Consider the following 17,419-nt stretch of genomic DNA (forward strand, 5'->3'; position numbering starts at 1 on the left):
TACCTCGTTCATTTATCTTCACCTTTACCTCCCCTCACCCCCCACCCCGCCCCTCACCCCGCTACCCCGAGGGATTGTTGGAGTGGGTGAGGTTGTTGGGGGAGGGGGCAAGGGTGGGGGATGGAGTGGGGGTCGCGTCAGGCCGGCGCCATCCTCTCCACCGGATGAATAGTGAGGGACCCGTGATGAATACTGATGATCCTCTGTAGCATTCTCTCTCTCTCTCTCTCTCTCTCTCTCTCTCTCTCGTTCGTACGTGTGAATTAATTGGAGATATTGATATCCCTATGTCAAAATCAGCTGATCATCGTTCCCCCTCCTCCCTCACACCTGTCAGCTGATCAACCCCCTCTGCTTCACGCCTACCTGTCAGCTTATTAACCAACCCCACCTACCCTTCACATTTGTCCACTGATTATATATATATATATATATATATATATATATATATATATATATATATATATATATATATACACGTATATATATATATATATATATATATATATATATATATATATATATATATATTACATACACATACATGTATATATATATTTTAAAAGATTCCTTCACTAGCACCAAGGCCGTTGACCAGACTGTGATGGATATGTGGGCCAGCAGGCCACCAGGAGCAACAGCCTGGTGGACCAGGCAAGCACCAGACAAGCCTGGCCCAAGGCCAGACTGCTTCGGAAATAAGGAAAACTCTCGACACCGTCAAAGGTATACCTCCTTGAAGGGAGATACATTTCCAAGCCAGAACTATGAAAGAGAACCCATGTTGACGGTGTAAACAAGATATTGTTAAGGATTAAAATAACTTTGTAGTGTAGGTGGAAGATAAGATAAAGTGGGAGATAATAAGATAGTGTAAGGGTGGGGGTGGGGTGAAATCTGACTTGTGTACTGCTGGGTCGTTTACTTGACCTTGTGCACCCTCGTTATGTAAGGTGCACCTCGTTAACATTATCACTATCATATTGAAATTCCTCACTCCTTCATTCCTCCCTTCTCTCCCTCCCTCCTACCTTTAAGGCTTTGATATATTTACTGGTAGGGCAAAAAAATTCTGTCAAAGCCAGTGTGAGTTTGTGGACATATGATACAGGAGGTAATACGTGATATCACGTTAAAGTTAATTAAGTAGGAATGATAGGTTACAGTGCTAAGTTTACTGAAATGATTAGCTTATGTAACCCATATTCTCTGGCGGGTAGTACTACGGTTGGTATATTGTGCATCCCATACCATCCTATGGACGCTAAAACTTCCAACTGAAAAACATTTCTGTATATTTTTTTAACACGCTGGCTGTCTCCCACCAAGACAAGGTGACCCGAAAAAGAAACACTTTCACCATCATTCACGCTATAACTCTTGCCAGAGGCGCGCTGATACGACAGTTTAGATATCACTCAAAACAGCAGATATCCCAGACCCCTCCTTTAGAATGCCGGCACAGTACTTCCCACCTCCAGGACTCAAATCCGGCTAACCTGGATACCTTTACGAAATATTACCATGCTCGCAATCCAACAGCTCGCCAAGTCCCTGTATAGTATATATATATACAAATTATCTTAACTTTATCGGGCAAGCAGACGTTCTCACGTTCGTGAAGGCAGTAAGGATTTATGAAACAGATGAATACGTTTGCAGCATGCTATTAGCCTATTCATTCATGGTAATTAAATAGATGGAACAAGAACTAGCTGTGTTTTCCCAGTCATATTCCATCACGCAGGACGGGGTTCATACAAGGTATTGAAACCTGTCAGACTTCAGTCGAGCAGTGGATTTAGATTCAACATCACCGTGCATTAAGTTGAGGAATATCTGGAGTAGACTTGCTGAAGAAAATGTCTAATGAGTATAGTTTTAATTTACAGACTCTTGCTGCTGGAACTGGTTCCGTGGGGTAATTACGCAAGTGTTCTGCTACTTGTGTTTACATCTTGATGTTACACTTTCACTCGCCAAATAGCTTGAGTTTGTTACACTCGTTTGTTTGGTGTTGTCCACACGACAGTAGATACATTTAGATTTTGGTGCCGAAACGGCTTGTTTATTGTGCAGCTCACATACATCCTGTGGACGGTGCCACAAAAGCCTGTGGATGGTGCCACAAAAGCCTGTGGATACATTTATGCAGGGATTCAGGGAAACCGGTTGGCCGAACTTGAGTCCTGGAGGTGGGAAGTATGGCGTCTGCACTCTGAAGAGGTGGGGATGTTGCATTTTCAGAGGTTTGTCTGAGCTGTGATAGCAGCACGCTGCTGGCAAGACGGTGACTGAATGAATGATGGTGTTTTTTTTTTCTTTTTTTTTGTCGTGTCACTTTACCTTGGTGGGAGACGGCCTTGTGTGTAGTAGTAGTAGTAGTAGTAGTAGTAGTAGGAAAGAGTTGTCAAAGGCACTTGTTGATAGACACTTGGCTTGCTTTGCGTGTGTGTGTTTGTGTCTGTACTCGTATATTTAATGTCGTGCCGAATAAGTAAAACTGGTCAATTTGCAAGAACTCGTTTAAAATCACGTCCTTTCTAAAAAAAATTCTTATACATTTGGATATATTTTTTCATTTATGTTAATATAAAAATTAATGATTTTGTACCAAACGAGCCTTACCTACAACGTAAGGATTGTTCTAACCACTGATGGTCCAGTGGTTAGAGCGATGCATACGTTGTACTGTTCTCACGGGGCTGGACATGGTGAAGCAGGATCGAATCCCGGCTAGCCGCAGTTCTGTTAATGATTTAAAATCACTTGTTTCGTGATTTTATTAATATATATATATATATATATATATAATCACACAGACATATCTATGACTGATATTTTATCTTAGTCGCTGATTTGGGTGTGACAGGAGGGTGGAGTGTGGGTGGCCAGGTGTGGGCTTTGGCGGATGTGGGTGGGGTGGAGGTGGGTGAGGGAGGTCATGTTGGGGGGAGAGTAGAAGAGGGCGGGCTTGGGCTTGGCTGGGGGTGCAAGGTAGGAATGGCTAGGTCTAGAGTTAGTGGGTGGGCGGGGGTGGGCTGGCTGACTGACTGGACCTGCCTGGAGGCAGGGTTCAACACACAGGTGTCGCCCCTGACAGGTGACCACACTTCCTCGTGGAGGAGTGGGGGGGGGGATGTAACTAGCAGGTGTCTTTCCATAGTAGGTGGTGGGGGAGGAGGGTGAAGGGTTATGTACAGGGTGGGGATACCTTACAAAAAGTAATCTAGCCGTGTAAACACGCTGGGTTATCAACACTGATATGAAGGAGAATCACATACCAAACGATTTACTAAACGCAAAAGTCTGGGTATATCCACAGTGTGTTGCTATCGTAGTGATAGTCGCACTGAAAACAAAAGCTAGCTTTTTTTCCACTTTTGTATTCCTTCACATAATTCTTTTTTCACACTGTACCTCCACCTAGTGCCAGATCAACCAGGCTGTGATGGCTATGTGGGTCAGTGGGTCGCCAACAGCAACAGCCTGGTTGACCAGGGCTGGGCTACGGGAAAGGCATCAAAGGTGTATCAAAGTATGTCTTGAGTCACCACTGCTCAACCTCTGATCTAAGATCCTATAAGTCTTCAAGTATAACGTTATAGGCTGGTAGTTATAGAAAGGTGACGGTTTGTGATGAGTGGTACTGCTGTTACCGTTGTGGTACTGCTGTTACCGTTGTGGTACTGCTGTTACCGTTGTGGTACTGCTGTTACCGTTGTGGTACTGCTGTTACCGTTGTGGTACTGCTGTTATCGTTGTGGTACTGGTGTTACTGTTGTGGTACTGCAGTTACTTTTGTTACCGTTTTGGTACTGCTGTTACCGTTGTGGTACTGTTGTTACCGTTGTGGTAAAGCCACTGTTGGCAACTGTGTCCCGTTGTGTATGAATGAGAGAGGTACTTGGCGAGGGTTGCAGACTACTAGCGACCTTGTGGCAGGGAAGGGTAAGGTTGCAGCTCCTCTGCTACCTCAACTATGCAACTCATCATCAGCTGACTTTCTCTCTCTCTCTCTCTCTCTCTCTCTCTCTCTCTCTCTCTCTCTCTCTCTCTCTCTCTCTCACTCTCTCTCTCTTCTCCGTCTACTCTTTCCTCCTCCTCCTCATTTTTTCTCTTCGCCTCTTTTTTTCTCCACCATTCCTCATTCTGTGCTTCGTTATTTCCCCTTTTCTTCCCCTCCGCTCCCTTGCTCCTCTCCCAACCCTCATTTCCCGTTATTTCCCCCTTACCTCCTGTCACCCCCTCTTCTACCCTTCATTTATCCTCTATTCTCCTTTATCCCCGTCCCCTCACTCTTCTACCATTCACTATTTCCCCTTATATGCCAGCTGACATTCCCTCATTCTCCAGTTCTGTCGACTACTCGAAGATAGTACAGACAAACGAAAGCGAAAGACAACTGCTGACATTTTTCTAGCCTGCTTACCTGAGGAGGCATTTCTCAGTTTCTAGCCTGATCAGTTAGGCTATCGGGGCTAGCAACGCCCACCTGGGCGCAATCACGCTCAGTTACCGTAGTTAGAAAATCCCAAACTGTTCCTGGTTAACGGTACTTAATGGTGAGGAACGGACGTAGGCTGTGGAACGAGCTTTTTATTTGGACTATTCCGTCATGTGTAGAGCTTCAAGGCAGTGCGTTGATAACGCTCTAAACAGGGATGGGGAACCAGTTTGATAAGGCTCTACTAGGAAGCATAACTTGAAGCTCTATACTGATTGAAACGGGACCTGATAAAAGCTCCATGCAGAGCGAAAATTGATAAAACTCCAAAAAGAAGAGCGAAGCATGATAAAGCTCTACGCAGAGCAAACAATTTGATAAAGCTCTACGCAGAGTGAAGCATTGTTGCAAGGAGAGCTTTCTGTAGCTTGCCTTTGCACTCAAGCTTACTTGCAAAGCGTCGCCATGGGAGTTGCCACCATAACCCTTTCCTGCCATCACCATTACCATGGTTTCCAGGTCATTATAGTGGTAGTCCCCCATCTTTATTTCCCCACCATAACCACCACAATCGTTTTGACCACCATTACAGGTTAGGGTATTGTAGGTTAGGTTAGGGTATTGTAAGTTAAGTTAGGGTGTTGTAGTTTAGGGTATTGTAGGTTAGGTTAGGTTATTGTAGGTTAGTTTAGGGTATTGTTGGTTAGGTTAGGGTATTATAGGTTAGGTTAGGTTAGGTTATTGTAGGTTAGGTTATTGTAGGTTAGGTTATTGTAGGTTAGGTTAGGTTATTGTAGGTTAGGTTAGGTTATTGTAGGTTAGGTTAGGTTATTTTAGGTTAGGTTATTGTAGGTTAGGCTAGGTTATTGTAGGTTAGTTTAGGGTATTGTTGGTTAGGTTAGGGTATTATAGGTTAGGTTAGGTTATTGTAGGTTAGGTTAGGTTATTGTAGGTTAGGTTAGGTTATTGTAGGTTAGGTTAGGTTATTGTAGGTTAGGTTAGGTTATTGTAGGTTAGGTTATTGTAGGTTAGTTTAGGGCATTGTAGGTTAGGTTAGGTTATTGTAGGTTAGGTTATTGTAGGTTAGGTTAGGTTATTGTAGGTTAGTTTAGGGTATTGTAGGTTAGTTTAGGGTATTGTAGGTTAGGGTATTGTAGGTTAGGGTATTGTAGGTTAGGTTAGGGTATTGTAGGTTAGGTTAGGGTATTGTAGTTTAGGTTAGGGTATTGTAGGTTAGGGTATTGTAGGTTAGGTTATTGTAGGTTAGGTTAGGGTATTGTAGGTTAGGTTAGGGTATTGTAGGTTAGGTTAGGGTATTGTAGGTTAGGTTAGGGTATTGTAGTTTAGGTTAGGGTATTGTAGGTTAGGGTATTGTAGGTTAGGTTATTGTAGGTTAGGTTAGGGTATTGTAGGTTAGGTTAGGGTATTGTAGGTTAGGTTAGGGTATTGTAGGTTAGGTTAGGGTATTGTAGTTTAGGTTAGGGTATTGTAGGTTAGGGTATTGTAGGTTAGGTTATTGTAGGTTAGGTTAGGGTATTGTAGGTTAGGTTAGGTTATTGTAGGTTAGGTTAGGGTATTGTAGGTTAGGTTAGGGTATTGTAGGTTAGGTTAGGGTATTGTAGTTTAGGTTAGGGTATTGTAGGTTAGGGTATTGTAGGTTAGGTTATTGTAGGTTAGGTTAGGGTATTGTAGGTTAGGTTATTGTAGGTTAGGTTAGGGTATTGTAGGTTAGGTTAGGGTATTGTAGGTTAGGTTAGGGTATTGTAGTTTAGGTTAGGGTATTGTAGGTTAGGTTATTGTAGGTTAGGTTAGGGTATTGTAGGTTAGGTTAGGGTATTGTAGGTTAGGTTAGGGTATTGTAGGTTAGGTTAGGGTATTGTAGGTTAGGTTAGGGTATTGTAGGTTAGGTTAGGGTATTGTAGGTTAGGTTAGGGTATTGTAGGTTAGGTTTGCTTTCTCTTTTCTAATTTAATGGCGGATTTTTATAAGTTATTTCGAAGCGATGGCTCTTTTGTTTCCTTGTACCGCCAGAACTACCACCACTACTGTCACTACCACCATCACCACCATCCCTACCATCACCCCCACCACCACTACTGTCACTACCACCATCACCACCATCCCTACCATCACCCCCACCACCACTACTTCCACAACTACTACGACCATCACTACTACCACTATTTTCAGCACTACACTGACCCCCTCCCCTCCCCAGCTGGACGTGAAGGAATGTCTAGTAATTATGACCACTCTGCTTCCCCACTCACTGGGGACGCGCGCGCACACACACACACACACACACACACACACACACACACACACACACACACACACACACACACACACACACACACACACACACACACACACACACACACACACACACACACACACACACAGGCATCCATTAAATTATTCTAGGCAGTCTAGAATTTCTTGTTAGCTGTTGTTGTCATTGTTGTGGCGAGAATGTTGACACAACAGCCAGGTACACACTGCTGTGTAAACACGGGCAGCGAGCGTAAAGGAACTCGCCCATACAGTGCCACAAAATGCTTGAAACCGCACTGAATCGTCGAAATACCCAGTAAATTAAGCTTTTCAACACATTTTTTTTATATTTTTAAATATTTCACATATTTTTAAAGAACCATCTGATAAGTCCATAAAAAATGTATATTATTATTGAATATTTAATGCGTCTTGACTAGGGATTGAACCCGGGAACTGTCGGTTGTGTGCCACGCTGAGTTACGCGCCACCTTACACTTGGGGAACGAAGTAGGTGGAGGAGTGTGTTGGGGAGGTGGGTGTGCATACTGGGGGACGGTACGGTGAGATGGTGTACTGGACGCACTGTCTCTAGTCATGTACTGGTACAGTCTCATCCTCTTTGATTATCCAGTTAAAAGAATGCACGTGTGTGTGTGTGTTGTATATCACCCATGTCTTCTACATGGCCTACTCTTCCTATGATCAAACGTGATTGCTTCCTATTCCCCAGGACCTCAGTAACCCCTGTGGGATATGAGTCTGTAATGTTACCTATGATACCTTTTGCAAATACACAACCCGCACTTTGGAGAGGAGAAAGTGATGACGTTTCGATCTGACTTTGACCATTGACGTCTCACTGTGACTCGGCAGTGGTCCTAGTAGGATTGAAACATCATCCCCCCCCCTCTCAAGTGCGGATAATTTGTGTATTGTTCCCACCACCGTATTGACCTTTTATAAATTACGCACCTCTATAATGCGTGACCTGTGTGTTATGAACTTAATTAAAACCCATATTTATTTTCTTCCATTACAGGGGGGTTTGAAGAGTTCAGATCGAGGTTTCCTGAATGGTGCGAGTCTGCTCTGCACTCAGAACCACCCATCGTCGGTCTGAAGAGTTTGAGAATCACGTGTCTGGAGGCGGAGGAGGAGGCTGTGGTCGAGGGAGCCTGTGACTCTTCCCTAGGGAGGGACACTCCCTTAGATGACCTGGGCTTTCCTGTCGAGATCCTCCCTCACCTCTACCTCGGTAACGCCAAGAATTCTGGCGACCGAGATGCCCTCAACAGACATAAAATTCGGGTGAGTAGATAGTGTGTAAAAGACGGGTTTTTGGTGTGGTTTGCAGGCGCGATCTTATAGAGTCTTAAAGTTATATTTTCCTCCTCAAAATAATTAAGATAGTTTAAATTTAAAAAGCATTAGGCTTTCCCCCCCAAAAAAGTAAGATATTTTAATTTAAAAAGCATTAGAGAGGCCTGGTCAAGGACTGAGCCAGGGGGGCGTTGACCCCCTGAACACCCTCCAGGTAGATCCCAGCTAGAGTGAAAGTGGCGAAGACGGGATCACTAATTGCTTTTCAATTCAGATATGCTCGTGGTGTCCTTTTTTGTTTGGTGGATGTTTTTTTTTTTATCAATAAAATATCTTTTATATATCATATAGGTTAGTATACTCCCTATATTCCTCAACAAGTGGGCAGTTAGGTTAGGTTAGGTAAGGTTCGTCAGGAAACAGGACAAATGTTTCCTGACGCGGGTCTTAATCAGATGATGACCCGCCTTTGGAGCTTTTGGTCATCTGACCGAGGCCTTCCGCTGGCTTACCGGTCCACCCCTTTAAAAATTATGGTCATTTATAACCAGTCTAAGTGGGCAGTGAAGCACATAGTGTTCAAGGAAGCCTAGTTCCTGAGCTTTTTGTGAATCCATGTGCTCTTGCGCTGTTATCCACAGGTTGGATGTAAGGTGCATGATAAACTACGTTTTAATGTAGCAGTGTGTGTGTACTTAGCGTACACGGACCAGCTATGTAATGGCTGGTTAACCCTTTCTGTAAGGTTCTTCTGTTCGTATGTGTGAATTTTTAGGACAGTGGTAAGATCTGTCTTTTCCTTTGGAGTTAGGGCTTTCCTGTTTCCTCTTCGTTCAGGCTCGTGTGAAGGTGAGTGTAAGGGTGGGCGAGGGGTAGTTAACACGGGTGTGGGTGTGTATAAGTGGTGGTCGTGGGTGTGGGTGGTGATGGGTGTGGGTGGTGGTGGGTGTGGGTGAGCGCCCATGGCAAAAACGATTGGGTTCTTCCGGTGGCTGCGTCGCTGAACAGAGGTGCGAGGGAGGAGAGGAAGGTCTTGTGGAGGAGGGGGAGAAGGTCTCCTGGAGAAGGTCTCATGGAGGTGGTGGAGAAGGTCTCTTAAGGGTGGAGAGTATGCTCTTACTTTATTTGTGAGGGTGAGTTAGACTAGGCTTGCCTTAATTTATGCTGTTCTTTAAAATAATGAATATCCACTGGGCCTCTTCATAGACCTTAGGAAAGCTTTCGATACAGTAGACCATAACATCCTGCATCTTGAACAAGAACATCATGGTAACAGAAGTCATATTCTTTCATACTTAATCCTACCTTAACACACCAATGTCTTCAAGGGCATAACCTCGTCATCTCTTCCAATCAACATGGGGTGCCTCAGAGCAGTGTTTTCGGTCCTCAGTTACTTAAACCTGTGCTGTTTGCAGATGACACAACTTTTGTCATCTCCCGTTCAAATCCTAATTCTCTCCGTAGCACTAAACTCAGATTGACAAGACCTTCTGCATGATGTTTGGGAACAGTTGCAAATGCACAGGTAACCTCCAGGTAAATAAAGATTACCAGTTCTCAATTTGTAAGATAAAACGAGGGCAGATGCTTAGGTTTAGACCATGACAGCCACTTAAAATTCAACACCCACATCCAGCACATAACCAAGAAGGTCTTCAAAAACAGTTGACATCCGCACGCAAGCTGACGTACGAACCAACCGGGCTGTGGTTCGTACGTCAGCTTGCGTGCGGTCAGCAGTAACAGCCTGGTTGATCAGACCCTGATCCACCATGAGGCCTGGCCTCAGACCGGGCCGCGGGGGCGTCGCATCTCCAGATAAACTCCAGGTAATTCTCTCTCTCTATGATACGTTACGATGTACCTCAGGCAGCACTACTTACTGTGTACTACTCTGCCAGTGGGTTACCACTAGTCACTTCCGGGTGTCACCGCCCCCGCTGCTCGGTTCTGGATCAGGCCCCCCTGGTTGCTGGCCTGTTAGAACAGGATGTTGATGCCCTCCACCCGCAGTCCAACGGATGCGCCTGCAGTCCGGCTGATCAGGAACTGACTTGAGGAACTTGTCAAGATTACAAATAACCCGTATTTTTTATTCGTTGTCAGGTTACCTCTTGACGAAGACGGCTATGAGGTTGTTAGTAACTCGTTTACACACGAAAGGAGGGAGTGGTTGAATATGACAGGGAAATATACCTAAATCTTGTTCCCATTATATAATTATCATAGAGTAGGGAAGCAACGGGGTACTGATATCCCCAATTTCAAGACATCTGCAGTCTACCATTATCATCTACTACCATCTGTCTTTCCATGCCATCAACGCTTAGCTCACTGGTGAGAGTATTCGATTCACAAGTGCAAGGTCTCGGGTTAGATTCCCTGGCAGAGAAACACATGGTCAGGTTTCCTTACACCCTTGTTGCCCCTTCCCACTTAGCAGTAAAAATAGGTACCTGTGCGTTAATCGACTATTGTGTGTCGCATCCGGGGGAAAATGTGTTAGAAAATTCCAGTCCTGTTGGAATGTCCAGTTCTGTGTAAGAAAAACTCCCCCTTCCTACTGGAATGTCTTTTTGTATAAGAAAACTCCAGTACTTGCTGGAAAATATTTTAAGTGTTGAACGATAGCCTTGTGATTAATGATATTTTTTTGTTCACCCATTACCTTTACCTTCACAGCTCGTATAAAGTCAGTCAAGCACCTAAATTACTGGGAGCGATTGAAGTCCCCTCGAACTGTACTCCTTAGAACGCAGGCGAGGAAGATGCATCATAATCTGCACCTGAACGATAATACTGGAAGGATATGAACACGATAGGCTTGGCATGCTGTGCAAGATTCAACACCCTTCGCGCATAAGGAGGGATTAACAACAGACCTCCGGCTGCCTTCACGAGAACTCTGCAAGTTCCTCAAATCAGTTCCTGTTCGACCGGGTTGTGGTGCATACGTTGGGCTGCGGGAGGCGGGCACTAACAGTTTGATCGATCAGGCGAGCAACCAGGAGCCCTGGTCTGGGACTGGGCCGCGGGGGCGGGATCTCCGAAAGCTACTCCAGGTAACCCCCAGGTAACCCCTATCACCAGTCCCCATACCCTTACCCATACCTGTAAGGTCTAACGGTACCTCTCACCTGTCTGGTGGCTGCATCCAACACCTCTATCACAGGAGAGTAATAATACAGGATTATTGACCTTGTATGACCTATTGGGGTCGTATCCCCTGAAGAAAGGAAGTACTCTTCACGGGAGTCAACTGCAGATGGGGGATTATTTTGTTTTTAATTTGGACACGTCAGAAATATGCTTGTACCCTATTTTATGATACTGATATCGTGGGAACAAAACCTAGCTGTATTTTCCCATCGTACAAAGCTAGCTGTGTTTCCCTGTCATATCCTGTCACACAGGATGGGTTTTGTCGTCCTGAGCTGGGAGACTTCGGTAGGACAATGTGGATATCGTCAAGTATTCGATTAAAGGTTCAACAGCTATGAGAGCTTCAAAGGTTTCCTTCCAGAAGAGCTGGAGTTAATATTGCTGGTGATGGGGAAAGAATAAGAGAGGGGAAAGTGAAAACAGGTGAGAAGCGAGAGAAGGAAAGTGATGATGCGTGTTTCCATGCCACTGTTGTAAACTTGATTCAAGATGGCGAAGACTTAAATTCGGAGGATTAATAGCCCGGGATAACCCAAGAAAACCAAGCAATTGTGGCTTATTTCCACTAAGGTCCTTTTTACAGTCTTTCCCCAGGATGCTATCCACAACAATCGACAAACGCCCAGGTATCTATTCACTACTAGGAAACGGGCAGCAGGTGTTAGGAGACTTGCCCACACGACCCACCTGGTACGGGGTTCGACCAAGTGTCCTCTTTGTTGCTAGCTGAGCGAGTTTGCCATTGCTGTTAAGTGTTAAAGACCACTGAGATCCACCAAGTGCACTCTACAATACACCGTCAGATAAGTACGTTACTCTAACGTCAACGTCACACATTCGACATTGCTGTTTAGGCTACTGTTTAGAATGTCCTACAGTGGTTGAATGTATTATGAACTTTGCACACTGTATGCCTGAAACACAGTGTCACAGGCATACAGTGGTAGTTATCAGGTGGCAGTATAATAACAAAGGATATCTTAATGGTTATAATCATAATCATAATTTTTAAAGGTAAGGCAGCGGAAGGTCTCGGTCAGATGACCACCCCTCAAGGGAACTGGGTCTGTGCTCCAATTCCCTGAATTAACCCTAAATGCCTTGCATCTCCCCCCACAAGCTCTATAATACGTTGGGGTTTAGTGCTCCCTCCCATAATCGGTCAGATGACCAAAAGCTCCAGCTGTGGGTCATCATATGACTAAGACACTTGTCCTAAGTGGCAGCACTGGTGAAAGGTTGTTATAGGTAGTATACAGTGGTAATCAAGTGGAGGCATTGGTGAAAGGAGTCAAGAATCCGCTGACCATTTCCATGACAAGAACGACGACTAGTACGCCAGCGACGAGTCGCCAGAAGTGTTTTTACTGAACAAGCTTGGAATCACAGGCAAGCGGGAAGTGTGTGGTAGAGGGGAGGAGGAGAGGGACCCTAGTAGGTATAGGGAAGGAGGTGGAAAAGGTAACTAAAGGCTAATAGGGAGGGGGGGAAGGCAGGGGAGGAGGAAAGGGTGAGGTGAGGTGATATTGATGACGGTGAACTAACCAGTAGGCAGCAAAGGGGAGGAGGAGGAGGAGGGGGGGAGACTCGCCGCTGTGCCTCACCCCCAACACTCCCCTCCACCACCACAACATCCATCCCCCACCACCTCCAGCATGGCGACCGCCAGACTACCAACCACAATGAAACATTTAACATTTTTCCTAGCATCTAGATTACAACCTATCTTTCTGTAGCCCACAGAATATCAGTAGGGAGTAGTAGGTCTATGCTAGAAGGGCGTAGACAGGCAAACAAAGGAGACAAGAACGCAGGAACCTAGAAAAGAGTAGAGCTGTGGAAGGAAAACAGAGAGAGGTGCAGGTGGCAAGAGCGCGGCCAGGTACCCGAGGTTACATTTGAGAAAATTCCATTCATTCACATCTCCAAAGTCACCTACTGATGCTCTCTGGCGGCGGGTACCTAATTTCCTTCCCCCCCCTTCCCCCGCCCAGTGTGTGGTGGTAAGGGAAGAAGAGAGAGGGGGAAGTGTTAGATGTGGGTTGATTTGCTTATTATCTTCTATGAGGCGAAGGGAATTTCTTGTTTCCCATCACTGTAGTTGGGTCTCTCTCTCTCTCTCTCTCTCTCTCTCTCTCTCTCTCTCTCTCTCTCTCTCTCTCTCGCTCTCTCTCTCTCTCTATCTCTCTCTCTCTCTCTCTCTCCCCCCCCCCTCTCCCCCCTCTCTCCCTCTCTCCCTCTCTCCCTTTCAGCCCCACTTACCCTTGCGCACTACCTTCACCCCCTCACTTCGCCCCCTCCTCTCCCCCTCTTCCCCGCACGCATATGCATTCCACACCCCCTTCTTTTTTTCCCCTACCCACCACATTTACTCCCTCACCCCCAGCATCACACCTAGTGGACTCCCTCACCCCCAACACCTCACCTAGTGGACTCCCTCACCCCCAGCATCACACCTAGTGGACTCCCCTCGCCCCCAGCACCTCACCTAGTGGACTCCCTCACCCCCAGCATCACACCTAGTGGACTCCCTCACCCCCAACACCTCACTTAGTGGACTCCCTCATCCCCAACACCTGACCCAGTGGACTCCCTCATCCCCAATACTACACCTAGTGGACTCCCTCACCCCCAGCATCACACCTAGTGGGCTCCCTCACTCCCAGCATCACACCTAGTGGACTCCCTCACCCCCAGCACCACACCTAGTGGAGTCCCTCACCCCCAGCACCACACCTAGTGGACTCCCTCACCCCCAACACCACACCTAGCGGACTCCTTCACCCCAGCATCACACCCAGTGGACTCCCTCACCCCAGCACCACACTTAGTGGACTCCCTCACCCCAACACCACACCTAGTGGACTCCCTCATCCCCAACACCACACCTAGTGGACTCCCTCATCCCCAACGCCTCACCTAGTGGACTCCCTCATCCCCAACACCTGATCCAGTGGACTCCCTCATCCCCAACACCACACCTAGTGGACTCCCTTATCCCCAACACTTGACCCAGTGGACTCCCTCATCCCCATCACCACACCTAGTGGACTACATCATCCCCAACACCACACCTAGTGGACTACTTCATCCTCAATACCACACCTCGTGGACTCCCTCACCCCAACACCACACCTAGTGGACTCCCTCACCCCCAGCATCACACCTAGTGGACTCCCTCACCCCCAGCATCACACCTAGTGGACTCCCTCACCCCAACACCACACCTAGTGGACTCCCTCACCCCCAGCATCACACCTAGTGGACTCCCTCACCCCCAGCATCACACCTAGTGAACTCCCTCACTCCCAGCATCACACCTAGTGGACTCCCTCACCCCCAGCACCACACCTAGTGGACTCCCTCACCCCCAGCACCACACCTAGTGGACTCCCTCACCCCCAGCATACACCTAGTGGACTCCCTCACCCCCAACACCACACCTAGCTGACTCCTTCACCCCAGCACCACACCCAGTGGACTCCCTCACCCCAGCACCACACCTAGTGGACTCCCTTACCCCAACACCATACCTAGTGGACTCACTCCCAACACCTCACCTAGTGGACTCCCTCATCCCCAACACCTGACCCAGTGGACTCCCTCATCCCCAACTCCACACCTAGTGGACTCCCTCATCCCCAACACCTGATCCAGTGGACTCCCTCATCCCCAACACCACACCTAGTGGACTCCCTCATCCCCAACACCTGACCCAGTGGACTCCCTCATCCCCAACACCACACCTAGTGGACTATATCATCCCCAACACCACACCTAGTGGACTACCTCATCCTCAATACCACACCTCGTGGACTCCCTCGCCCCAACACCACACCTAGTGGACTCCCTCACCCCCTGCATAAACCTAGTGGACTCCCTCACCCCAGCGCCACACCTAGTGGACTCCCTCACCCCCAACACCACACCTAGTGGACTCCCTCATCCCCAACGCCACACCTACTGGACTCCTTCATCCCCAACACCTGATCCAGTGGACTCCCTCATCCCCAACACCACACCTAGTGGACTCCCTTATCCCCAACACTTGACCCAGTGGACTCCCTCATCCCCATCACCACACCCAGTGGACTACATCATCCCCAACACCACACCTAGTGGACTACTTCATCCTCAATACCACACCTCGTGGACTCCCTCGCCCCAACACCACACCTAGTGGACTCCCTCACCCCCAGCATCACACCTAGTGGACTCCCTCACCACCAGCATCACACCTAGTGGACTCCCTCGCCCCCAACACCTCACTTAGTGGACTCCCTCGCCCCCAACACCTCACTTAGTGGACTCCCTCGCCCCAACACCTCACTTAGTGGACTCCCTCGCCCCCAACACCTCACTTAGTGGACTCCCTCACCTCCAGCATCACACCTAGTGGACTCCCTCACCCCCAACACCTCACTTAATGGACTCCCTCACCCCAAGCACCACACCTAGTGGACTCCCTCACCCCCAGCATCACACCTAGTGGACTCCCTCACTCCCAGCATCACACCTAGTGGACTCCCTCACCCCCAGCACCACACCTAGTGGACTCCCTCACCCCCAGCATACACCTAGTGGACTCCCTCACCCCCAACACCACACCTAGCTGACTCCTTCACCCCAGCACCACACCCAGTGGACTCCCTCACCCCAGCACCACACCTAGTGGACTATATCATCCCCAACACCACACCTAGTGGACTACCTCATCCTCAATACCATACCTAGTGGACTCACTCCCAACACCTCACCCAGTGGACTCCCTCATCCCCAACACCTGACCCAGTGGACTCCCTCATCCCCAACACCACACCTAGTGGACTCCCTCATCCCCAACACCTGATCCAGTGGACTCCCTCATCCCCAACACCACACCTAGTGGACTCCCTCATCCCCAACACCTGACCCAGTGGACTCCCTCATCCCCAACACCACACCTAGTGGACTATATCATCCCCAACACCACACCTAGTGGACTACCTCATCCTCAATACCACACCTCGTGGACTCCCTCGCCCCAACACCACACCTAGTGGACTCCCTCACCCCCAGCATAAACCTAGTGGACTCCCTCACCCCCAACACCACACCTAGCGGACTCCTTCACCCTAGCACCACACCCAGTGGACTCCCTCACCCCAGCGCCACACCTAGTGGACTCCCTCACCCCAACACCACACCTAGTGGACTCACTCCCAACACCTCACCTAGTGGACTCCCTCATCCCCAACACCTGACCCAGTGGACTCCCTCATCCCCAACACCACACCTAGTGGACTCCCTCATCCCCAACACCTGATCCAGTGGACTCCCTCATCCCCAACACCACACCTACTGGACTCCCTCATCCCCAACACCTGACCCAGTGGACTCCCTCATCCCCAACACCACACCTAGTGTACTACCTCATCCTCAATACCACACCTCGTGGACTCCCAAAACCACACCTAGTGGACTCCCTCACCCCCAGCATCACATCTAATGGGCTCCCTCACCCCCAGCATCACACCTAATGGACTCCCTCACCCCCAGCACCACACCTAGTGGACTCCCTCAGCCCCAACACCACACCTAGTGGACTCCCTTACCCCCAACACCACACCTAGTGGACTCCTTCACCCCCAACACCACACCTAGTGGACTCCCTCACCCCCAACACTACACTAGTGGTCTCCCTCACCCCCAACACTACACTAGTGGTCTCCCTCACCCCCAACAGACACCTATTGGACTCCCTCACCCCCAACACTACACTAGTGGAATCCCTCACCCCCAACACTACACTAGTAGACTCCCTCACCCCCAACACTACACTAGTGGACTCCCTCACCCCCAACACTACACTAGTGGACTCCCTCACCCCCAACACTACACTAGTGGACTCCCTCACCCCCAACACTACACTAGTGGACTCCCTCACCCCCAACACTACACTAGTGGACTCCCTCACCCCCAACACTACGCTAGTGGACTCCCTCACCCCCAACACTACGCTAGTGGACTCCCTCACCCCCAACACTACACTAGTGGACTCCCTCACCCCCAACACTACACTAGTGGACTCCCTCACCCCCAACACTACACTAGTGGACTCCCTCACCCCCAACACTACACTAGTGGACTCCCTAACCCCCAACACTACACTAGTGGACTCCCTCACCCCCAACACTACACTAGTGGATTCCCTCACCCCCAACACTACAC

General features: G+C 48.2%; 1 protein-coding gene across 1 annotated transcript in view; it reads left to right on the forward strand.

The window, feature by feature from the left end:
- LOC128693485 (dual specificity protein phosphatase 6) overlaps positions 1-17,419 on the forward strand; it is a 73,376-nt gene that overhangs the window by 25,433 nt on the left and 30,524 nt on the right. The window contains exon 2 of the mRNA XM_053783189.2: positions 7,764-8,032. Coding sequence (XP_053639164.1) covers positions 7,764-8,032 — 269 coding nt within the window. The remainder of the gene's footprint in view (positions 1-7,763; positions 8,033-17,419) is intronic.

This window comes from Cherax quadricarinatus, chromosome 57 (assembly GCF_038502225.1).
Source record: "Cherax quadricarinatus isolate ZL_2023a chromosome 57, ASM3850222v1, whole genome shotgun sequence".
Lineage (NCBI taxonomy): Eukaryota > Metazoa > Arthropoda > Malacostraca > Decapoda > Parastacidae > Cherax > Cherax quadricarinatus.